Below are 25,235 nucleotides of genomic sequence, written 5' to 3' on the forward strand. Positions count from 1 at the left end.
CCTTGCATATGTGCGACAATCTACATCTTTCTTCCCACAAGTTCGTATAATGTGTGGCTCCCCAATCTCTGGGTTGATTTCATCTAAATTGAGACAAGCTCGTAGTCAGCTTATCTAGAATTAACCTCATATCATCAGCATCACTCATTGAGGACACAAACCCCGGCTGACATTCCCGACATCTAGCTGCAGTCTTCGTATGTATGTTTGGTGTCATCAAATTACACGCATATCGAGATATATTATGATATAATGGACATATACATTCATATATCTGGTGCCTAGGATATTAAATTCATAAGATTTCAAATCCAAATCCAAATGACTAAATACATTATCCAACCGTTGCTTAAGAGCATTGTGACTTGTGGGAATTTGTGATGAGAGTATTGATATGTAAGAGAGTTCGAGGATTATAACTGTATACGCGATTATGTTTTTAATTTTTTCAACAAACATGAATTTTTTTTAACTGTGAATGAAACCCACTCAATTATGAATTTTACCCATGTTTATTTTTATAAGATTATCAATAAAAAGGGTAGAAAAGGAAAGAACTGCTTAATCAATATGTATTCTTTTATTTTTATTATAAGAAGAAATTCAAGAACATTATATCCTACTGATCCTAGGCCCTAGGGAGGCCATTGGCCTCGTCAAAAATTCTGCCTGATTAATACCGATTAATACTGATGATTTATTTATCGAGGTTTAAGCGCAGTGAAATTCTAATTAAAAAAATAAAAAACAGGGAGTTTTGTTGACCTTTTAGCCCGTAATTCACTTTGATCTCACATCGTACGGCTGTTAAAGCATTCTCTACCAATCACGTGTTGATCACAGTGGATCAATTCTTCTGAGGATTGGGAAATATATATATATTGGAAAACCTAGACCGTCGTCAAATCGTCAATACAATTCCAAAATGTTACCGACCATGCCTCGTATTGTTCAAAGTAACCAACACCACCTTCTCGCCAAACCGTCTGGATCAATTCTTCTGAGGATTGGGAAATATATATATTGGAAAACCTAGACCGTCGTCAAATCGTCAATACAATTCCAAAATGTTACCGACCATGCCTCGTATCGTTCAAAGTAACCAACACCACCTTCTCGCCAAACCGTCTGCGAAGGCGAAGGAGAAGGAGAAGGCGAAGGTGAAGGAGAAGACCGAAAACCCAGGTCCGACCTATTTGCAGTATGGATTTGGACTCAAAGGCCACACGCCTCATGATCCAATTTCAATCGGGGTCGGCAAGAAGAAGAAGAAGAATAAGAATAAGAAGAAGAAGAAGGCGAAATCTTTTTACCCACAAGATGGCCTTCAGGGGCATGGCAGGAGGTACCAATTTTGATACCATTTAGTTAGTGCCTATGTTGCATGGATACGGCAAGAGGAGGCGTGTCGCCGTGTCCGACACGTTCCGACACGCCGATACGACATGATACGTTTTTTTACGTATCGGATACGCCACGTGGCGTATCGCAAAATGTTGACTTTCGGATACGTTGACCGACACGCCACGTCAGTACTAGATACGCCACATCAGCAGTTTGACAATTTAAAAAAAAAAACCTAAAACCTAAATCTCATTTCAGAAAACACCATTTTCTCCATTTTCTGCCTCAAATCTCAGGCAATACTGCTCTTGATCGGGATCTCTCAAGCACCTAAGAGTCACACACTAAGACGCAGCACCTACCTCTTTCCTGACTATTGCAAGCTTCTTTCTTTGTCTCTCCCTCTGCCGACTGCTCTAAATTTCAATTTCAGCTATGCAAGTTATTCCCTGTATAAGCAGTCGGCTGTTCATCGAAGCTTTGCAATAGCAGATAATCTTGGTGAACTTTCAGCAAAGGCACAGGTATATGATCTTTCCTAATCATTGAGCTTCTATAATATATACTTCAAATGTTCTTCTGTATATCTTGACGGGTAATATGGTTTTCAAATTCAAACAATGTGTTTTGATAACCTTGGCATCAAATCCCATTCTTCATTTCATGTTTGTATCTGGGTCTTTCAATTTGTGCTCAAAATCTTCAACTTTATACTAGTCATATCAGTTTATCAAACTGATATGCTGGTTGTGTTATGCTTTTGATCTATTCTATTTTATTTCTTCTTTCTTGTTTCACACCAACATGCATGTTTGCTTCAACTACTTACCATCCTTTCTTTTGAATGTTGTAGGATCACGATAAGAAAATTGAGGAACTGACAGCTGAGTTGGAAATTGCTAGTCAGGTATGTGAAGCGTATCAAGCAAAACTACTTACTATTTTGAATGATATGGAAGAGCAGAAGTTAAAAATATCAGTCAACGTTCGGAATGTTAAGCTAAATCTCAAAATGTAAGACCTTTCCACTGCTTAAATGAAAACTTACCATGACTGGTTCAAGAGCGCATTTGACTGCTGGGTTAGCTACTTAGCTTTCACTATCATTACTCCCCACTTTATAGTAAGGATCAGGTTTTTCCCCCCTTTGTTGTTGTTTAGTACTGAACTATTGAAATGTAACTTATGCAGAGCTATTAACAGTAGATTAGAGGATAAAGATAACAATTAAAGCTCAATCACTTTGTATATACATATTCTGTTATGAGTGAGCTCATGTTCTCTTCTGTAATTGATGAATTCAGCTTGGAGCCACTTATTAGCTCAACACCTTCTCAATTTTTCACCTACACTGGCCTCTTGACTAATGAACTAAACGTATAACTTTCCCGTAAGTACATTCCAGGAACCAAAGGAGACCAAACAGAAAACTTGAAATATAGGAAATATAGAAAACAGACCAGATTGGCCTCTTATATGTTTGTAATTTTTGGACATCATCTACCATAATCTCCTGTGTGTACTGTGAGCAGGAATTTCGAAATAGAGTTACTTGGCATTTTGGCAAGCAAGGAACAGCAAGGTCAAGAGCCCCATTTTCTGTTGGATCTCCTTGAGGTAATTCAATTTTTTTTTTTACTTCTGTAAGTTCTATTCATTTAATGGGTATTGAATGGTTGATCTGGTTTTAATGGTTAGTTGGGTACTTGGGTAGTGGTTGATCCGTAGCTTTATTTCTGTAAATTATGTTCATTGCATAGATTTTACAACTTTATAATAGTATTGTTAATTTATTTTATGTATTAAAAATATATATAAATATTTTTTATTTGCAGTGTCGGAGCCGTGTCGAAAGATGAGTTTATCAGATTTGCCGTGTCGCCGTGTTGCGCCGTGTCGTGTCGCCGTGTCCGTGCAACATAGGTTAGTGCCCATCGTTCTTCTTCATCAGTATATATATGTATCCAATTTGTTGAATTTGGGTTTTCTTTTTGTTGTTGGGATTACCTAAAGGAGTCAATCAATGGTTCTCAGATTTTGCCATGGAGGCTAAACTTTCTGTTTGCCTTATTGTTATAACTGGGTCTGATTTAGTTTTACTTGTTTTCTAGTAAATTGCTGTTAAATATCATTGTTTGGGATACATATTGCACGAGTTCAAAACTGATTGAAACGTAGACCTCTCAAAAAACTTTTGGTATAAAATCACTCCTAGTTCTATCTGATGAGCTTCTTGATTGTAATATATGTTTAGTAATTACACATTATGCCTGGATTGAGATCAGTAAAGTCTCGGTTATTCATTATTTTTTTAACATTGGAGATGATAGTGAACTACATCGGTGCTGTTTTATCTGGCTTCCTTATCTATATATGTTTTACCAAAGAAAAAGAAAAAGAAAACAGTCATTTGACTTGTGCTGATTCCATTGCCCAGCTTTCCCACTGAGGAGACAATGAAAGTAGCTGAATCATCGACTGGCCACCATCTCTCTGAAGAAGAAGCCAAGAAAATGGCTGATGGTAAGCTTTTGATTGTTGTTTTAGGATTTCTGACGAAGATCCTCTCTGTCTGAGAACAGATTTGTTTCTTTGAAAAGTGCTTTTTGGTTTTTAGATAGATGTTATTGCCATACTTTGTCTATTTTCTTTTATGTTTACTAAAACAAATTAGTCTCCCAGTTCAACAGAAAAGAAAAGGATAGAACAAATTCTTTTCATTCCAAGTATGTTCTTAACCCACTAAGTTATCTTCAGCCTGTTATCCTTCACCATAAAAAGAATAACTCGGCCAGATCCAACTATAGTTCGTTAACAAATAGTAGCTAGGTGGTTAACAGTACCTTTTTTTTCTTTCTTTTATCGTTAATTCTTAGAGAACTAAGACTCTGAGATCGTGGGTATGTCTGTGACTGTAATATAGCTCTAACCAATCACTCTTCCATCAATTTAGATATCATGAAAGTGAACGGACAATCCACCTATCATATCCAATACTGCTGGTTTTGTCTTGCCATATCTATCTTTGAGCTTGATTCAAGCTCGGGATATAGAAAACATGTGTGTGTGAAGCAAAACATCTACCTATTCGTGTATCTTTGATCAATTTTTGCGCCAAATGATTAAGTACTTGCTTATCCATATAGACAATTCATTTAATTTTGTTTATGCTGATTGTACATAACTTTCATCAAGTGTTTTTATTTTCCGAATGTGCTTTCCATCTTTCCAGTCGATCATAATTCGTTAACTTGTTTCCCAGTTTGATTATTGTTTGTTATGTTCTCTACACCTTGCAGACGAATATTTTAAGAGAGTTACACGGGTGACAACGACTGCTGCTGGAGAGCCGTATAACCGTAAGGGCGACTATGTTTGCTTACTAAATGCTGAAGAAGAGGATAGTGAAGAAGAACAAGACGGTTGTTCCGTTTGTTACCAAGACCACATGAATATGGAATGCCCATGGATACTTGATGATAGTGTTCCGGCAGGCAAAACAGTTGGACGTCGGTACGACTTAGAATGCAAGGGTTGTGGCAAGGTGGGATCTGCATGCTGTTCTTAGGGAGCACGCCCTGTTCTCAGGAGGTGTGGTTTTTGTTTTGATTTTGGTCACTGGATGGAGAACTGCCAGAACTATGAGTATATGCCTGTTTCCGAGTTCCCAGATTATCCATAGCAGATTTGTCATCTACTTCTCTTTTTGTAGTAAGTCGTTATGGTACTTTGTAAGGAATAGCTTAATCTCAGTAGATGATGGTTCTAACCTTGTAACAAAGAGTTAAGTAATGATTATACTTGAGTCTACTTTGAAGTGTTTGGACATAACTCCTTTGTCGACATTCCTTTTAGACAAACTTTTCAACTGTTCACGAGTAACAGGAGTGTCATAGAAGACATGAAACATCTTCTTTCCCATTTCCTCATTTATCTCAGATTCAGATTCCACTTTGGCTCATACTGAATGGTCCATTTCTCTCTGGAAGAGCCATACAAAGCTTAGATGGAGTTGGAAAGCTATATATCAATCTCATATCAACTCCTATATTGTTCGCAAGATGTGCAGCAGCAATAGAATTTCCACCAATCATAAAGAAATCATCATCATCAGAAACATCTTCAACCATTAAAACATGCTTGAAGGCCTGACAGAAAAAGGCAGAAGGAATCAATCTTGATTGCATTAACAAAAAGAATACCATTCGATGAAAAAATAAAATAAAAAATAGATTAATACAAACAGCTTAATTGTCATGCCATATTGATATACATAACTCAGGACCTCCTATACCTTAGAGAGAGAGAGAGAGAGAGAGAGAGAGAGAGAGAGAGAGACTTAATTGGAAAATGTATACTTTCTTATCACTACCAGAAACAATTATGATCCACAAATTTGGAGCAAAATGCATGGGCATAATGCCTACAACATCATTTTGAATTTAAATTCTAGTTGCATCCCATATCATTTTGACTGCATATAATGGATGGACATAATAAAGTAAAGCAAACTCAAACAAACATAAGTGTAGGTTAACAAATAATTGGACCAAATGAAAGGTTCATCATACTAAGTGGGCTAAAGTAAAAAACATGTTTAATTACTTGCAGTAAGTTGCTTCTCCCAATTTGACCAAGCTCATCTTGGATGTGTTCTGCTAGAAATACTGAATCTGCTAACGAAGCATAATCAACTTTTCTACTAGTAGATACAGGTAATGATTTTGTTATAACAATGTGACCAGGAATCATTGCCAGCGGAAGTTTGTCGACCATCCAACTTTTGATGGAAGATCTGAATATATCATCAGGGAGTCCCTCCTTTAATATTATAAATGCTACAAATTGCATTAGTTCCCCTTGACCATTATGAAATGCAACAGCAGTGTCAGTTACATCTGGATGTCCCAGCAATGTATATTTGATTTCCTCTAAAGCAATATGCTGCCCATTGAGCTTAATAGTGCGGTCCTTTCTTCCCATGAAAACCAAATCACCACTATGAAGTTTATTGGCAAAATCACCAGTTTGAAAATATGATTGACTTTCATGTCCATTTTCAGAACTGGAACAAACAGAACCTGGAGGTAATTTCAGTGTCCAAAGGAGTAAATGTAGAATCAGAATAGTATCCAGAAGAATTGCAGAGACCAGCAACAAAAATTTATCTTTCATCATGTGTGTCATCATCACTAACAAGCACAACATCACAACCTCTTGCAGTCGAAATATGTACAATCACCTGACACCTTGAATTGAACAATTGTCGTGTCGGCAACTGATATATCAACCACAGCATTGGAACGCCGTAGAAATAGCTGAGACTACCACTCTAATTGTAATTATAATGAAACAAATAATAGCATCTTTCCAAATCATATGCTAAGACAGACTTTACATGAGTCAAAAATACATAAAATATTTCAAAGCCTTTATAAAATTTCAATGCAATTTTATACAGATAAGAACCAAAACCGCCAGCTACATAAGAGTTGATATTCACAAACAATATGATTATAATTTTTTGATGGAAAATAAGTCTGACCAATACATGGAAGAAGCACATTAGTTTTCAATTTCAATACTAGTTGTGGTCATAATTGTCTGTGTGCAAACAAGTAGTTAGTGGAAACTATCGGGCCCAGGGCCATACTTTACTTTGGGCCCTCTCACAGTATCTACCTAGCTATTCCCCTAATTTTCAGTGTCCTAAAGATTGTAGACTCTGGCAGGAGGCCCCAGGTTATAGCATGGTCTGTAGAGTAGGTTTGGGGAAATTCCAGGTATCAAATCAAAACAAATATGTGCATTTGTACATTTTAGGGGACCGAATCAAATACTCTTCATACTCTGATAAGAATAGCATCATAGTTCAACCAAAAATAATGGAGCAGATAAACAATAAAAAACAAACGTCACTTCTTACGCATCCAAAACATCCAAAACATACGAAGTGTGCATTACATAACAAAACAGCCTCTCCTTCTCCTTCTCACACTCACATTCACACTCTCCTCCACCGCTAAGTGCCACAGACTCTCCGCCGCCCATCGAAAACCACAGGAAGCTCCGACTGGAAGCCTTCTCCAGCCAATGGGAGTCCAATCCGGACCCAAACGGCGTCGTACAGGTGATAATCAGGTCGACATTGGCGGAGGCAACGACGGAGAGCTGCTTCGGCCAGGACGGGTCCAGAGGGAGAAACGCCTCGCCGCACCGAAGAACCGAGAGCACGGAGACTATGTACTCCACCAACGGAGCCATATATACGCCGAAGATTCTCGGCCGGAGCTCCGGCGAAGAAGTCGAGTTGAGGTTGAAGCGACGGAGCTGAGAGCCTGCGAGGTGAGGGAAACGACGGCGGAGATTAAATCCGCGTAGGTGAAGAAGCGGTCGCCGTCGTAGAGGGACTTGACGGAAGGGGAAGCATCGGAGGCGCGGCGGTCGGCGGCGGCGTGTATGACTGCGATTTTGTTAGGGTTTTGAGAGGCTGTTGTGGAAAAGCGGTGGGGTATGCAGCAGTGGATTAGTGTGGTTGTCTTGTGTTGGTTTAGGGTAAATGTTCAAAATATCGGTATCAGATAATATATCGTTTTTTTTTAAAGAGAGATTTCGAATATATCGGGAATATTGAAAAAAATACATCGTTCTTCTTCCGAAATTATTTATTTATTTATTATTAAATTACATACAAATAAATACAATTGTTAATTTTATCTAGTACCAGAAAGAAGTTCTAGGTGCTTGAAAATATACACATTGGTCAGTAAAACTACAATACTTTGCCCAAGACATACGAGCCATATAGTACGAATTGTAATTGTTAATATGATAGATAAATATCTCTTTTGAGCTACTAATAGTTTCTCCGAGAATGGGATAGTAAGGATGAACTCAACTCGATAATTGATCATAAACGTCTCCAAACTGACCATAATTGTAAATAGGATGACCAGATTGATAGTTGACTTCATGTGATTCATTTGACATCCCACTGTACTATGTGCCTAAATTGATAGAATTAAAACTTAAGGCAACTGAACTAACATCAGATGAAATATTTTAATCATCAATGGCTCCTCTTGTCCTCCTCTTGCACCTATTTTGTTGTTGCGCACAATGACCGCCTGCTCTAGATCCATGATTCTCATATTGGGTAGCATGATCAAAATTAGTTTCACAAGCAAACTGCTCAAATTCTCCACCTACATAAAATTGTCCATATTCAAACCTTGTATCTCCACCACCTTATCGACTTCCTCCACTACCATCACTATTACCACCACCACCATCATCATCATCATCATCATCATTACTATCTGAACTATCTGGAGTAGCTACACCGCCCCATACACTAGCATTATCAGAATCATCTCCCGGGTCTCTAACATCATCAGATAATACCTTGTATCAATTCCAAAATTAGTTGTCTTTTTTATGACATGTGGAGGAGGGTTGTCATTTTCATCATTGAGGTGTGCATGCATAATCCAATCATGAAGATGATCAATGTCATTCTGAAGTGGTTCACTAGCAACATGAAGTAGATCGATATAGTTGTTTTCATTGATCACATTATCCTTTGTTTTTTATCATGTAGTCGTAACTTCATGTTATAGTAGTAGTATACGAGTTTTTCCAACTTCTGATATGCAAGACGGTTCCTTTGCTTTGTATGAATAAGAGCAAAAGTATTTCACTTTCTTTCACAAGCAGAAGAGGAAGCCGTTTGTGCTAAAATACGCATGTCAAATTTCAGTATTATCATCCTTCCATGATGGGTTCACAAGTTGCTAGCAATCTATGAAGGTATAAGGAAACTTCTAGGAGACAAAGACTACAATGTGACTCATGTTTTCTTACTTTCCCCAATAGTGCTCAAGGAGAACACTCCTTGTCTAGATATCTTTTGAGAGGACATCAAGGAGATAAAGATCACTACTCTTTCTATATTCCTCGAGGAGAACACTTGTTACTAAAATTCTGGATATTTTCTTATGATCGTCATGACAGTGTGAGACTATGTTGTGACCCTTTATTTTGGATTCTCTCAAAGTCAATGAGAGCACTGGTCACTGATATGGCTTGACTTTTAAGAGTTAAGACTTAAACTTTCATACCTCATCTCGATATCTTTTACGAAAAATTAAAAATTAGCCGATTGAAGGACTACTCTTCTAGTCTTTTTGTTTATATCCATCGAGGCTCAAGGTGATTAATTAATCAAAAAATCCAGGTCAAGAAGAGTCTGAGACATCCTCAAATTGAGTTAATTTTTTTAAGTGAAAATTTTCAAATATTTCTCTAAAATATTGAAGATATATCGGATATATCGTAAATATCAGAGAAATATCGGAGATATTTTATGTTATCGGAGAAATATCGCATATACGGGAAAAATAAGATATTTACCCCTAAGATATATCGTTTTTTTAAGAGAGATATCAGAGGATATATCGGAAATATAATTGCCTTCTCGTTTAGTTTTAGCTTATATTAAGTGCACCTCTCTCGGGGAGATTTTGTTCCTTGGCAAGGCTTATGTCCAGCCATAATCAGCGTAATTATCAGCACACTAAGGAATGTAACCCAACCCCGCAATATCGGCAGAAAGCCAGCCACACCGGCTGCGTAACGAGCCGCCCCGCGGCCCAAGCCGACTATGAACGTGCCCTCACATGCATCCCAAAAGGAGCTCCAGAGAACACATTAATTGGACTTAGTCCCACATCGTAATATGAGTGATTGATCTACCTCAACTCAACTATAAATGTTATCTTTTGACCTCATAAGGTAAGCAAACTAAACCATTCACTTTTACTCTGTATAAATTACTACCGACCTGACTTAAACATCTGACAGTTGAAGATTACGCTGTTGTGGTCTCTACTCTGACGATTTGTGCTACTTATGACATGAACGAGAACAAGGAGCACATCGTATCCTGTGAACAAATAGTGAAGCGTATTGCCACAGCGCAGTACATTACATTAACAACCATCATCATGGCTCCTCATCTCTCTCTCTCTCTCTCTCTCTCTCTCTCTCTCTCTCTCTCTCTCATTCACAGAGAGCGCTTCTCTTCCCTATGTTCAAATTTCAAGAGGTTATATTAGATGCATTCCAAGGGAAAATAAGGAGGTCGTTATGGGAAAATGTATGGTTTTTTTTAAGAAGGATTTTTTAATTTATTCTTATAGTACGGAATTTTTAATATATTAAGTCAAGTTTTCACTTGCTCCGTCTCGTTCGGTCTTTAGGCAACAACGTACGTAACTCATTTATGTAAATTTTCAGTCAATTTGATAATCGTTAATGTGTTCATAATTGTGATTTTCTACTCTATATATGAATGTAAGTTCTACATAATTTCATTTATCCCTTGTTTTTAATCTCATCGTACATAAATAATCTATCCATTATTACATGTATATTGGACGGTGGAAATGTGAAAACTCAATCAAAAAATTAGCTTAAAACGAAAATCTGTATGATATATAAGAATAAATACTAAGGATGTCCTTATCGGAAAAATATTGATATATATATATATATATATATATATATATACAGTCCCTATCCAGAGTGAAGCTTCACTCTGAAATTACAGTGTAAAGATCCAATTTTGGCACACTTTTCGGTTATATTTTTTCACCATAAGCGATTTAATATTTAGGTATGTTATTCAAGATATTTTTTACAAAGTTTCATCCAATTTGATAATGGTTTAAGCTTTCAAAATTGAGATTTACACGAACGGTTCACGTTGAACAGTTTTAATCCATTCATTGATTTAATCTAATTTCGATACCTTAGCGATGTCCGAATTTAATGAAATTTTGTAGAGATGATTTTGAATAACATATCTAAATATTGAATTACTTATGACGAAAATATTTGACCGAAAAGTGTGTCAAAATTGGAACTTCACTCTGTAATTTCAGAGTGAAACTTCACTCTGGACAGAGACTGTATATATATCTTCACTCTGGAATTACAGAGTGAAGTTCTAATTTTGACACACTTTTTGGTCATTTTTTTCACCATAAGCGATTCAATATTTAGGTATGCTATTCAAGATCATCTCTACAAAATTTCATCAAGTTTGACAATGGTTTGAGCTTTTAAAATTGGGATTTACACGAACGGTTCACGTTGAACAGTTTTAATTCATTCATTGATTTAATCTAATTTCAATACCTTAACGATATCTGAATCAGATGAAATTTTGTAGATGATCTTGAATATCATACCTAAATATTGAATCACTTATGGTGAAAAAATTTCACCGAAAAATGTGTCAAAATTGAAACTTCACTCTGTAATTTCAGAGTGAAACTTCACTCTGGATAGGGACTATATATATATATATATATATATATATAGCTTCTTAGCTATGTCAATTTCATTTGAATAAGAAAGACCCCCTCAAAAAATTGAAGAAAGACGCTTTATTTTTTGAATTATTAAATTATAATAGTATCAAATACAGTGTAACAAGAGAATATCTTATATATGAGTAGTTAATCTCTTGAGTAGTTCTCAATAATCACAGACCAAACAAGAGAATATCTTATGGACGAACGACTTTGACGTCTGCACTGGAGGAGAGGCTGTGCAGACGATAATCTGAGATTCATCAGTTCCATTTTTCCGAGCTTTTCTGCATTCATCTTGAAACGTCTTGAACGCTTCTTCCACATATTTGTGAGCCTCTGAACAAGTCATGTTCTCCACCAGTTTGTGGGGATATGTATCTTTTATGTGATCCCCGTTTAGTGCCGCAGCCAATTGTACTAGTCCTTCTTGGAAGTCACTGATCTTTCCGTCGTCTTTTGATCCAGCCTCTCGTAGCTTGATTGGTTCAGGCAAGGTAACTGCAATAAGCAAATTAAAATGCATGCATGCTGTCAATTAAACCACTTGGCTATCTAGCTAATGTGTATCTGATCGACCAATATTTATTGTGTGCTTCGAAGAGATTCAAAAATTAGGCATATGTTGATATGTATTTTAATTCCTACATATTTCTTATACACCCCACTATAAAACTAAAATTCAAGACATTGACCACTATATATATATCCGATATATACAGCATGTCACAATATTTAAGTACTGTATAAGCATTTGTATATATATGTCCAATATCTAAAATTTGAAGATATCATATAGTAGTATGTGTTTAAATTAAGCCTTTAAGTTTAGGTATATATAGCACGTTCATACTGGCTGGTTTCTAGCTAGAAGCTAACGAAAGGCCATGACCGGCAGTAGATGAGAAACGAAAACTTTAAACTACGTATTGATATACATAGAGCCGTATGTAATGCAGTGAATACGACATGAAGTATCGATAAATGATGTAGACAAACATCAAAATCAAGTTTCAAATAGATGTTCACCTGGGCAATCAGTTCTTGGCGTCGTTCTGGTCAAAATAACGTCAAAGGTTCCTGCCCAAGCATCACGCTTTGTGAGGAACTCCTTTAGATTGAAAATCTTCTTGACAGTTGCTGCAATTGAGGAGTGCTCAAACTCTGATGAAGGATATGGCCCCGAAGGTCCATGCAACACTGCATCATTATCAGTCAATCAAATTAGAGTTACTATGCATGGTGTCACATCGGCCATAGTAAAGTTAATTAGTTAATTACCACCAAACTTCTTATTGTAACTTAAACGTAACTTCTTATTGTAAGTTAATTGGATATAATTTTCTTATTGTGACTTAATGGGATATAATTACCTGTTCCACGCTCAATCCAAGGAGAAATTAGGAATGCCGGAACCCTAACACCAAGACGATCGAATTTAAAGTTGGAGGGAGCAGGACCGGCAATGTCATCAGGACTAGGAACATCTTTAACAGGCGTCGGAACATGATCGTAAAAACCGCCATGCTCGTCGTAAACAATCACGAACAACATTTCATTCCATTGAGGACTTGATCGCAGTGCTTCATATACTTTCTTTACAAATTTCTGACCCTCTGAGACGTCATGAGACGGGTGATCATCATTGGCAGGAAAGGACAGTATGTCGAAGAACGTTTGTTCCACAACCGTATAGTTCGGTAATTTTCCCTCCTCGCAATGCTTCTTAAAATGTAGATCGAACTGATGGAAATTATCGATGTGCTTCAACTTTCTTAGATTCCTGCAATGTTGGTTACAAATTTAAGAACTTGGTATAACTAATGGTTAAAAGTTTAAGTCTTTATCTTAGAGCGAATGAAGGGTTTTTACAAGAGACTATGTTATATACAAAATTACAAATTAAATATAAAAAAAGGAAACCAATCAACTGTATAAGAAGCATCTTAAGCGTTATGACGCCCGGCCAACCACTGATTGATATAGTCAATTGGGAGACAATTTGAAAAGTGTATAATTGTTTCAGGAAAAAAAAAGTGTAGTTGATTGAGGAATCAATATACGCTTCAGCAATATTATGTAGATTACTTCTGGAATCCACCTAATCAGATATATATTATGTGCTAGAAACAAAGTGTATTAAGATAAAAGAAAAGCTTCAGTGTGAAAATTAATTTCCTTAATGACCTCAATAACGTTTAGATGAGAGTGAGATGTCCATTTTCACATGTAATGTTTGACTAAGATGATTTATATCATTTGAAAGCTGACCCGATATTTGCATTCAAGAAGAAGAAAATTAATTATAACAGCAATATCCACATCCAATCCGACAACTAGGGGATTAGGTGTACTTCAATCTAACTTACACCATATATAATACAGAGAACACGAGGAAGAGTATATATTCTTTTCTGTTCGTTGGAGCAGTTGACGGAAATAAATTAAATTTATCGACCAATTTTATTATGTCAATTTCATATCCATCATTCTAAATAAATATCAAGTATATTTTATAATAATATAGGTATAAATTTGTCAAGAAAAATTGCATTTGACATTTATTTAAAATGGTGAATATGGAACAGACATGATAATGGTGTGCGACAAATTTTCTTCCAGCAGTTAACTTACAAAAAACTTAAACATCTAATAATTAATCTAATATAAGAAGTAATTAATTCCAGGAGTAATAGCTAGCTAGTGTATGCCTTCAATATTCCGATCAAAAGAAATGGATGAATGAATTATGGATTCGACTATGGTGCAGCGCTGAATACCATACATACTGAATCAGATGGTGAATAAAGGGTGTCTTAAAATACACGTGGAGTGTGTGAAGTGTATGTACGGTAGATTAGGGGCGATGTACACATGCACCGCTGCACTATAGAATTTTCCAATGAATTATAACCTATGTATGAATAATATGATTAGGTCATTACTCATTACCTGTACAGAAGTGTTGCAGGAGGGGTCTGATAGTAAATTCCAAATGAGTGGCCGGTTTCCTCCATGGCCTCAAATATGGTCTTCTGCGGCAGCCCTTCAATCAGCAATTTCGTATCATTCCCGGAAAGTCCATGCGAGGTCGCCGAGTGCACGTACTGCCGGTTCGGCTGAGTGTCCGCCGGCACAGAAGCAAACCACCTGTCACACACTGCAAACTCAGTCACCAGCTCCTTATACACCGGAATGTTCTCCGGCTTGAACCCGTTCATCACCGTCTCGGCCAGCCCCGCCTGCTTTCTCTCGGCGTTTTGAGCGAACCCCTCCATTGTTGGAGTGAGATTCTTTGACGCTGAGGCCTCCGACCATGGTTCCCCGAAGACTTGCTCGTAGACATCTTCGATGGAGTGGCCCGGGTCAGGGTCGACGTAGGCAGAGTTGTCGCCGAACAAGACACTTTTGGAGTTGGGGTCGGAGGTGGAAATGAGGTTGGACTCGGCTCCGGTGACGCCATCGATCTCTGGGTTTAGGGACTTCATCCACCCAACCATGTGGTCGAAGGAACGGTTCTCTTGGACCAGAACCACCACAGTTTTGATGGGGCAGTTGCTTGTAGCAGATGTGTTCGACTCTGAAACCATTTTTGGTGTTGGTGGTGGTAATGGTGGAGCTTGGTTTTGTGGTATTTGGGAAAGGTTATGGAAGATTTCTTTAGTCCACGTTTTGTATATGATAAATGGTGTTTATATAGACACACAGATGATGATGATGATGACCAGGAAAGTTTGGTTGGACCTGTGGACAAATACTTTCACCATGCGTTCATGCATCCAACTAGCTACCCCATAATTATATAGTAACACTTCTCGCTATATGTAGAATTAATTTACTGAAGACCACAATGGTTACAGTGTAGGAGTCGATCGATCGATGCAATGGAAAAGTGCAGCGTAAGAATAGTTAACGTACCTCATGTCGAAATTCAACATGATTTGTCGAAAGTTCAACTAATCTTTGATCATACTCTAAGTCGATCTCCGATCAAAGAATAGTTATAAAATATTCGCATTGGATTACCTATACTAAGAAGAATACTTATTGAAAGTTGAAACACATCAACAAGTACGGTGGATCGATGCATAGGTAAATGCATTGGCGTAAACAAATCCAATTGGGACATGTATAATGTATGTATGCAAGTGATGATCAACAAAGTAATTAAGCAAAGCCTCTAAATTTTTTAATTGACAAATTTTGCCACATGTTTGTGCCCCCAACTAAATAAATAAAGAGTATTTTTCACCAACAGTCCCTCAATTATGGTGTACCTACCAATGTGATACCTCAACTCTTAATCGTACCAATATGATACCCAGACTCTAGTATTGCTATCATTGAAGTACTTCCGTCAGTTTTTTTTTTCAACTTCTCCGTCATCTTGGTGACGTGGCAAGTACGTGAGGCCCACAAAGAGGGTTAAAAGACAAAATCAACCCCATCTGAGAGAAACAATATTTTTCCGGCCCTTTACCTTGAGAAAGACACCCAACAATTCTAATTTTGGCGCCAATTTTCCCTCCATACTCCTTAATTTGTGTCTCTTATCTAAACTAAAGAACTACCGCCAACCAGTCGACCACAATCTGATAAAACCTAGATCAATCTCATTTTCTATTTTTATCATAGCACTTGTTAAACTAACAGAATAAATATAGAATTTTATATGGAACATCTCATTTCCACAATCTCATAAGAATATAGAAACACATAACTTAACGAAATTCAACTACATGTTTAAGTACCATTAGTTCTTACAAGCAAAAATCATGGCAGATCAACATAAAAGGTGGCAACTAATGGTACTTAACACATGTATTTGAATTTCGTTAAGTTATGTGTTTCTATATTTTTATGAGATTGTGGAAATGAGATGTTCCATATAAATTTCTATATTTATTCTGTTAGTTTAACAAGTGCTAGGGTAAAAATAGAAAATGAGATTGATCTAGGTTTTATCAGATTGTGGTTGACTGGTTGGCGGTAGTTCTTTAGTTTAGATAAGAGACACAAATTAAGGAGTAAGGAGGGAAAATTGGCGCCAAAATTGGAATTGTTGGGTGTCTTTCTCAAGGTAAAGGGCCGGAAAAATATTGTTTCTTTCAGATGGGGTTAATTTTGTCTTTTAACCCTCTTTGTGGGCCTCACGTACTTGCCACGTCACCAAGATGACGGAGAAGTTGAAAAAAAACTGACGGAAGTACTTCAATGATAGCAATACTAGAGTCTGGGTATCACATTGGTACGATTAAGAGTTGAGGTATCACATTGGTAGGTACACCATAATTGAGGAACTGTTGGTGAAAAATACTCATAAATAAATAAATTAAGTATGATAAAAAATTACTTAGTAGTATTAGACCACATTTGAATTAACTAAAAACTCAATTTTTATACTTCTTATACAAATTAGGACATAAGAGCCCAAAGAATAAGTAAAACAAAATTTTTCTCTACTCATTTTTTAGTTTTTTTTTCGGCCAAACCACCGGTAATTTGGATGTGAGCCAATATATAAAGTTGTTCCTTATGTCATGAGCTTTCATTTAAGTACCATATTGCATATGTTTTGAGAAATTTTGAAATTTTGAATTTTGCTCAACAAAAACCACAATAGCAGTTAGTTTCTTAATCGACAGTAGCAACTAGATTTATAGTCGACAGTAGCAGTTACCTTACAAGTCGACAGTAGCAGTTAGATTCATAGTCGACAGTAGCGTGTACCTTCCAAGTCAACAGTAGAAGATGTCTTCCAAGTCAACAGTAGTAGCTAATTTTTAACTCGACAATAGCAGTTAGTTTTTACAGTCAACAATAGTAGTTAGGTTTTATAATCGACAGTAGCATATAACATCTTCATTGATAGTAGAAAACATTATATGTCAAATAGGGGTAAAAAAGTAAAATATTTTATGACATGTGACAACTTGCCATCATTTTGTCCTTATTTGTAAATTTTTGTCATTATTTGCTTTATCAAATTAAGTAATTAGTTATTTGTAAACTAAATTGTTGTCTGTTATTTTCAAGTAGTTTGTTATAAGTATGATCTGTTGTATTAAAAAAAAATATTGTATGGTACATACGGAGGATAAGTCATTGCCTGTAACAAATAAAAGCATACGCTATGCGTGTAAATGATATCCCATATTTAAATCTGCACTGCACGTTTGTACGTAGTGATATGAGTTAATTTTGATAGGAAAATGTTTTAGCCCTATAATATGGCGCTTAATCCGGCGGCGCAATCTTATGTGACCTGCTAAGTCACCTTACATTTTTAGCAATTACAATATTCACAAAATGTCATTTTTGAATGAAAAGATAATTTTATCCATGTTAATCCAACGGTTCTGATTATTATTAAAAAAAATTGTAGTTATTTTTTACATCATTTATTTTTTCAAAATACTTTTAAAATGTAATAAAAATATAACATATACAAAGTATGTTTTAAATATAGATATATATATATATATATATATATATATGTAAGTGTATGTGTGCGCGCGGGCGATATATGTATATATATATATATATATGCGTGTATGTGGTGCTATATGATATTTGTATTAATTAATTATAGGTATTAATTAATCGTAAATACAAATTAATTTAATAAGAAAGTCATGAATCTTAACATATTTGTCACTAGAAAGATTACCATCGACATAATTGTATTAAATATGGTATTAATTAAGATGTGTATACTCTAGGAAAAATAACATTTGTTACCTTATAAATCTCCTTAAATCGATTATACCCTAACAAAAGAATATTTACTTTCATAAAAAAAAACCAAAAGAATCATACTAAAAGTTTTCATCTAAATATAAATGTTGTACTTAGAAATTTAAAAATAAATATATTTTGTGTATATATATATATATTTTTTTTGAAAATATATTTTGTGCATATATATATTTCGCGCATGCACACACATATTTTAAGCATATTTTCCTAAATTTCAATTTTTAAATTGTATTTTAAAAGCATTATTGTGATGAAAAATAAGAAATGATAAAAAGAACAAAAAATATTTTTATAATAATTTAAAACTATTGGATTAACAAAGATATGATTGTCTTTTCATTCTAAATGACATTTTTATATAATTCTAATTTTTGATGTGGCAATATGACATGGCATGCCACGTAGGATTGCGGCCCTAAATTTGGTGTTATATTATGGCGCCCTAGCACTTCTCATTTTGATATACCTTAATTCAGCAATTCCGAATTCAAAATTCGGAATTTGGAACACTTACATCAGTTATTTTCCGACTTCCCATTGTCCCTATTCTAATTACCTAGCTATATATGTTGTGGTCGCTCAAACTCATTACATTTCCTGCTGATATAAGCGTACGTTGGGAATTAACTAAATGTTGTGGGAAGCCGTCAGAAGCTAAATGTTGCATTTCCCGGTAGGAACCTAATGCTTGTAACTCATTTTTTGTGGTTCAGCTATCAATGAAATCATCCGATCAGAAAACTTCTCGACATGATATTGAAGACATCGATCCGGTGCTCGTCGCATCTACGTACTGATGATAGGGCCGGAAATGTTTTAGCTGAATTAGTCAAGTGAGAAATAGAAACTTCTAAATTAGTTTCTTCATCCAAAGGCTGGCAGCTAATTCTAATCAATTTGGACGTACTGCCCAAAGGTGATCGATATACTAGCCCGTACATTAGTATAATTTATATAAGATAAATTGACCTATTTATAATTGGCAAATAAATAGTAACTTTTTAAATAATGTGTGATGGCAAATGATGCCATTGTACACTTTATTCTATTATCAAATTATTAAATTTCATAATAAATAGTGTAAAAGCATATACCCTAATCCAAGCAATTCAACCCGAAACATGCATGCACGATTGCACGTTAACGGCGTGAGTAGTTCTCAATTATCGCAGACCAAACAAGAGAACATCTTATGGACAAACGACTTTGACGTCTGCAGTGGAGGAGACGTTGCGCAGACGATAATCTGAGATTCATCAGTTCCATTTTTCCGAGCTTTTCTGCATTCATCTTGAAACTTTTTAAACGCTTCTTCCACATAGTCGTGTGCCTCCGAACAAGTCATGTTCTCCACCAGTTTGTGGGGATATGTATCTTTTCTGTGATCCCCGTTTAGTGCTGCAGCTAGTTGCACTAGTTCTTCTTGGAAATCACTAATCTTTGCCTCGTCTATAGTTCCAGTCTCTCGTAGTTTCACTGGTTCAGGTAATATAACTACAATGCAAGCGAATTAAAATGCATGCGTCAATTAAACCACATGCCAACCTAGCTTAAATGTTAGCTAGTAAATTCAAATTTGAAGATATCATATTGGTATAGTACGTAGTGTTAAATCAGCTGATCGACTGGTTAATTTGTAGGAGCTAAGTACATATAAAAGGCCACGAAAAATGGATTCTGGATGGGAAGATAACCCCTACTGCTCTATCCAGCAATAATAATGCATGCATATATGGAATATAACGTGAAGTATTGACAAGTGATGTACGTATCTGACATTAAAATTCAGCAAGCATCAAAATTAATTTTGAAATAAATGTCCACCATACCTGGGCAATCAGTTCTTGGAGTTGTTCTAGTCAATAAAACATCAAAGGTTCCCGCCCAAGCATCACGCTTTGTGAGGAACTCTTTTAGATTGAAAATCTTCTTAACGGTTGCTGCAATTGAGGAGTGCTCAAACTCTGATGAAGGATATGGCCCCGCAGGCCCATGCAACACTGCATTTTCGTTATCAATGGATCAGAACAAAGTTGCTATATATGCAAACCACTAGCAGTTAATGTGACACCGTGATGAGTTACGACGTAGCATCTTAGTTTTCACTTGAGAGTTACCTGTTCCACGCTCAATCCAGGGAGAAATGAGAAATGCCGGAACCCGAACACCAAGACGATCAAATTTAAAGTTGTAGGGAGCAGGACCGGCTATGTCATCAGGACTAGGAACATCTTTAACAGGCGTCGGAACATGATCGTAGAAACCGCCATGCTCGTCGTATACAATCACGAACAGCATTTCATTCCATTGAGGACTTGATCGCAGTGCTTCATACACTTTCTTTACAAATTTCTGACCCTCTGAGACGTCATGAGATGGGTGATCATCATTGGCAGGAAAGGACAGTATGTCGAAGAATCTTTGTTCCACAACCGTATAGTTCGGTAATTTTCCCTCCTCGCAATGCTTCTTGAAATGTAGATCAAACTGATGAAAGTTATCGATGTACTTCAACTTTCTTAGATTCCTGCAATATTACAATCTTAAGAAGTCGATCGGTATGATTCATCATTCATGGTGTAGTCTGCTTCTAGTAAGTCTTTATCTTAGAGCGAAATGATAAGTTTCTTTTCTGAAATAGATTTTATATATTATACAAATGAAAAAGGAAAAGTAAACCAAATCAACTGTACAAGAAGCTAGCATCATCATTAAGCATTATGACTTTAACAATGGACACCCGTCATTCTTCTTTGGGGGGACAAGAAATCTAGAGTAGTTGAAGACTAAGCTTCAGCATTATGTTAATTATTACTCCTGGTTCCACTTATGCACTAAAAAAACAAAATATATTAAGATAAAGTGAAAATTAATTTTGTCACATGGTCTGCGTTGGAATCGTTTAGGTGAGATGTCCCTTTTCCACATGGTAATGTTCAACAAATAAGATTCCTATTATTAGAAAGTTGACCCGTAATGTCTCCAAGAATAAAATTATGGATATACATCCAAATATCGAATCCTACAACTAGGGGCGGGGCGGCTCATTGATTACAATTTCAGATCACCTAATCTAACCAACATCAGGACAAAAAAAACCTCCCATCATTTCAGAAGTATTACTGCTTTTGTTCGCAAAAATACTTTTTACATATATAGAACATATGGTTGAAAAATTCTATTATGTAGTGATGCATACTATGTAGACTGTTTTTATGTGTGTATGTAAAAAAAAGTCAATAAAAAAATTAACCTCAAGATGTCATGAGAACCACAAGATTTTAAAAGTTTAAATTTAAACGGTGATAATTATGTGCTGTATGGTGTGCATCGCTGGACAAATCTCATATTGTTTAGCACAAAACATCTCAATATGCAAGTTAGTTGAAATGATCATATACGTATATTATATATATATACCACCTCCCTAGAGTGCTTGACATATGCATCAACATATGCATTCATGCATGCAACTCATGGTTAAAACCTAAAGTACGTACACAAAACTTTGAGCTATCTACTCAATAATGTTTCTGTTCCTTAGAACAGTTGACGCACCAAAAATTTAATACAAGGAGTAATAGTGCATGCCTTCAGTATTACGATCAAAGAACCAATTGAAAGATTTTATAATTGAGCACTGCTAGGGCGTCATAATATGACACCAGATTCTGCGCTACAATCATATGTGGCATGTCACATAAACTTGATACGTCAGTAATTAAAATAATCATAAAATATCATTTTTAAATAAAAAGACAATCATATCCTTGTTTAATTCATTATGATTATTAAATTAACAAATATTTTTGTTTGAAAAAAAAGAAAAATTTCGGATACCATATTTTGTAAATATAAATTAAACTCCAAACGATTTAGTGACCTTCTTACATTTATTCGAAAATTATTTTACAATATTTGTTCAAAACATTTACAAATGATGAAAACAACATTATAATCTTATGACAATTTATCAGATTTTATGAGACATGTAAGGTAACAAATTTTTTTTTCCATGAAAATAATATTGGCCAACAATTAACATATATATATATATATATATTCTATCGAATTTAAAATCTCCAACAAAATTATTTAGGACAAAATAATTTTATTTTAAAATATATTTTTCGCATACACACGTCTTTATTTTTCGCGATAAACTATACGCGCGCGCACACACACACACATATATATATATATAAGAACATACTTTTGTAAAATATCAAAAAAAATAATTATATTTTGAAAGCATTATCGTGATGAAAAAATAAGAATAAATGACAAAGTAAAAATTATATTTTATACTAATCTAGACTCGTTGAATTAACATGGATATGATTGTCTTTTGATTTTAAATTAAATTTTATGATTATTTTAATTATTGACGTATTAAAGTTATGTGACATTTCACGTAGGATTGTGGCGTCATATTATGGCGACACATAGGTGATTACCTGTACAAAAGCGTTGCAGGAGGGGTCTGATAGTAAATTCCAAAAGAGTGGCCGGCCTCCTCCATGGACTCGAATATGGTCTTTTGTGGCAGCCCTTCAATTAGTAACTTCGTATCGTTACTGGAAAGTCCATGTGAAGTTGCCGAGTGCACGTACTGCCGGTTCGGCTGCGTTGACGCCGGCACAGAAGAAAACCACCTGTCACACACTGCAAACTCATTCACCAGCTCCTTATACACTGGAATGTTTTCCGGCTTGAAACCGTTCATAACCGTCTCGGCAAGCCCTGCCTGCTTTCTCTCGGCGTTTTGAGCGAAACCCTCCATTGTTGGGGTAACGTTTTTTGACGCTGAGGCCTCCGACCATGGCTCCCCGAAGACTTGCTCGTAGACATCTTGGATGGAGTGGCCCGGGTCAGGGTCGACATAGGCAGAGTTGTCGCCGAATAAGAGACGTTTGGAGTTGGGGTCTGAGGTAGAATTGAGGTTGGACTCGGCTCCGGTGACGCCATCGATCTCAGGGTTTAGGGACTTCATCCACCCGAGCATGTGGTCGAAGGAACGGTTCTCTTGGACCAGAACCACCACAGTTTTGATGGGGCAGTTACTTGTAGCGGTGGTGCTCGACTCTGAAACCATTTTTGGTGGTGGTGGTGGTGGAGCTTCGTTTTGTGGTATTTAAGGTTACGGAAGGTTTCTTCAGACAACATTTTGTATTTGATAATGGTGTTTTTATAGACAGAGAGATGATGATGAGGACGACGACCAGGAAGGCTAATTTGGTGGGACTTGTGGACAGATCGATACTTTCACCATGCATCCAACTATCCTCCAACTACACCATAATTATATAGTAACAATGTAACACTTCTCCATTCTAATCTAGCTATATTGTAGAATTGATTTACTGAAGTCCACAATGGTTACAGTGTAGGAGTCGATCGGTGCAATGATCATCATGGTAATACTATATATAAGTATATAACTGAGTTAGTCTTACGGTAAAAAACAGAAGGGGCATGCAAAATTGCAGCGTAAAAATGATATATGCATATAATGCCTGTTTTTGTATGTAATAGGTTTTACGTTAACGTACATTATCTCATGAGTTCTCGATCAAAATCTGTCTTCGAACCGAGAATAGTTATGGAATATTTAGATTGGATATTCTATACTAAGAAGAATAATTGTTGAAAGTGGAAGCACATCATACGGTGGAACGATGGGTAAATGTTGGCAAAAGCAAATCGCAATGGGAGTATGGGACACGTATAATGCGTACCTCTTTACGTAAGCAGTGCCTCTGACTAAATTAATTGACAATGTTGTGTATGATCTGTTGTATCGGAAAAAATAGTGCATGATCTGTTGATCCAGGTTTAGAAGTCATCCTAACGAATAAGAGCATATACTATGCGTGTTAATGATATCACATCTCTAGCTATTAATTAAGGAAATTTAGTACACGGAAGTGCCAAACACTAGGTATTCAGAAATTTGTTTATCAAGGGTAAAGGAGTAAAATGATAACATCATCAACTACTCCCTAGTCCCAACAGTTTTCTTATCTCCTACGACCTCTCCCAAAACCTTTGTTCAGTTCATTGGTTTCTTCCCTCTCCTACGACCTGAAACAAATATCTTCCTTCAACGTATCTAGCTCGACTCACCATTTGAAGAGTAATTTCTATTAATGAGAGAGGCCTAAGAAGAAATCATCTACCATACCGTAAGAAATCACCAATAGGCAGCCATCGACATCGCATGTCGTATGACGTCGTCCTGTACAAGAACCATATGACACTGCATCATTGGCGTCATCTGCCTACAGATCAGTACATGACACTCACATTTTCATCTTTCAATTAAATTTCAACTAAATTGAATGAAAATTCCTACAACATGTTTTGATTGCATCAATCTCCTTCTCATACTTGTGTTGCAAAAAAGATGAGAAAATAAGGAGAAAAAGAAGCTGAGAAGGAAACTTTTGAGAACCACCCAGATTATAGGAAGTGGTTTTTTTTTTCTTACAATAGTTTAGGTGAGAGCTTTGTTACAATTAAAGACTTACGACAGACATGTACATGTTACACAACCCTCATGTATGAATTTCCGCAAAAGAATTTACAGATCGTAAACTAACAAAACCTATTGGTAGCGGGGATCAAACATGTGTGGGTGATACACCTCAAATCCGCCATTTCCAACTGAGCTAAACCTCGTTGGCTATAGGAAATGGTTTTTATTGCATACAAAACTATAATCCTTTCACAAAGCGTAAAATAAAAAATGTCAAA

The 25,235-nt window shown here is 36.1% G+C and overlaps 3 protein-coding genes and 1 long non-coding RNA gene across 4 annotated transcripts; 1 reads left to right on the forward strand and 3 right to left on the reverse strand.

The window, feature by feature from the left end:
* The first annotated feature begins 1,591 nt into the window (after positions 1–1,591).
* LOC126802952 (uncharacterized) lies at positions 1,592–5,175 on the forward strand. Its single transcript, XR_007673033.1, has 6 exons — positions 1,592–1,868; positions 2,198–2,251; positions 2,877–2,961; positions 3,188–3,267; positions 3,782–3,867; positions 4,644–5,175. It is a non-coding gene; the product is annotated as an uncharacterized LOC126802952 (long non-coding RNA).
* An 83-nt stretch (positions 5,176–5,258) lies between these two features.
* Positions 5,259–7,272, reverse strand: LOC126802945 (putative acyl-activating enzyme 19). The gene is made up of 2 exons (XM_050530668.1): positions 5,950–7,272; positions 5,259–5,492 (listed from the first exon to the last, which is right to left on the reverse strand). Exons 1-2 carry the CDS (start codon positions 6,550–6,552, stop codon positions 5,286–5,288), a joined length of 810 nt encoding a protein of 269 aa, XP_050386625.1. The 5' UTR covers positions 6,553–7,272; the 3' UTR covers positions 5,259–5,285.
* Positions 7,273–11,786: 4,514 nt separating this feature from the next.
* On the reverse strand, positions 11,787–15,372 carry LOC126802256 (non-specific phospholipase C4-like). The gene is made up of 4 exons (XM_050529861.1): positions 14,673–15,372; positions 13,094–13,503; positions 12,750–12,920; positions 11,787–12,221 (listed from the first exon to the last, which is right to left on the reverse strand). Exons 1-4 carry the CDS (start codon positions 15,308–15,310, stop codon positions 11,887–11,889), a joined length of 1,554 nt encoding a protein of 517 aa, XP_050385818.1. The 5' UTR covers positions 15,311–15,372; the 3' UTR covers positions 11,787–11,886.
* Positions 15,373–19,475: 4,103 nt separating this feature from the next.
* Positions 19,476–23,622, reverse strand: LOC126802217 (non-specific phospholipase C4-like). Its single transcript, XM_050529809.1, has 4 exons — positions 22,937–23,622; positions 20,597–21,006; positions 20,309–20,479; positions 19,476–19,973 (listed from the first exon to the last, which is right to left on the reverse strand). Exons 1-4 carry the CDS (start codon positions 23,572–23,574, stop codon positions 19,639–19,641), a joined length of 1,554 nt encoding a protein of 517 aa, XP_050385766.1. The 5' UTR covers positions 23,575–23,622; the 3' UTR covers positions 19,476–19,638.
* Between the last annotated feature and the right edge of the window lie 1,613 nt (positions 23,623–25,235).

The sequence above is a fragment of the Argentina anserina genome, chromosome 7, assembly GCF_933775445.1.
Source record: "Argentina anserina chromosome 7, drPotAnse1.1, whole genome shotgun sequence".
Lineage (NCBI taxonomy): Eukaryota > Viridiplantae > Streptophyta > Magnoliopsida > Rosales > Rosaceae > Argentina > Argentina anserina.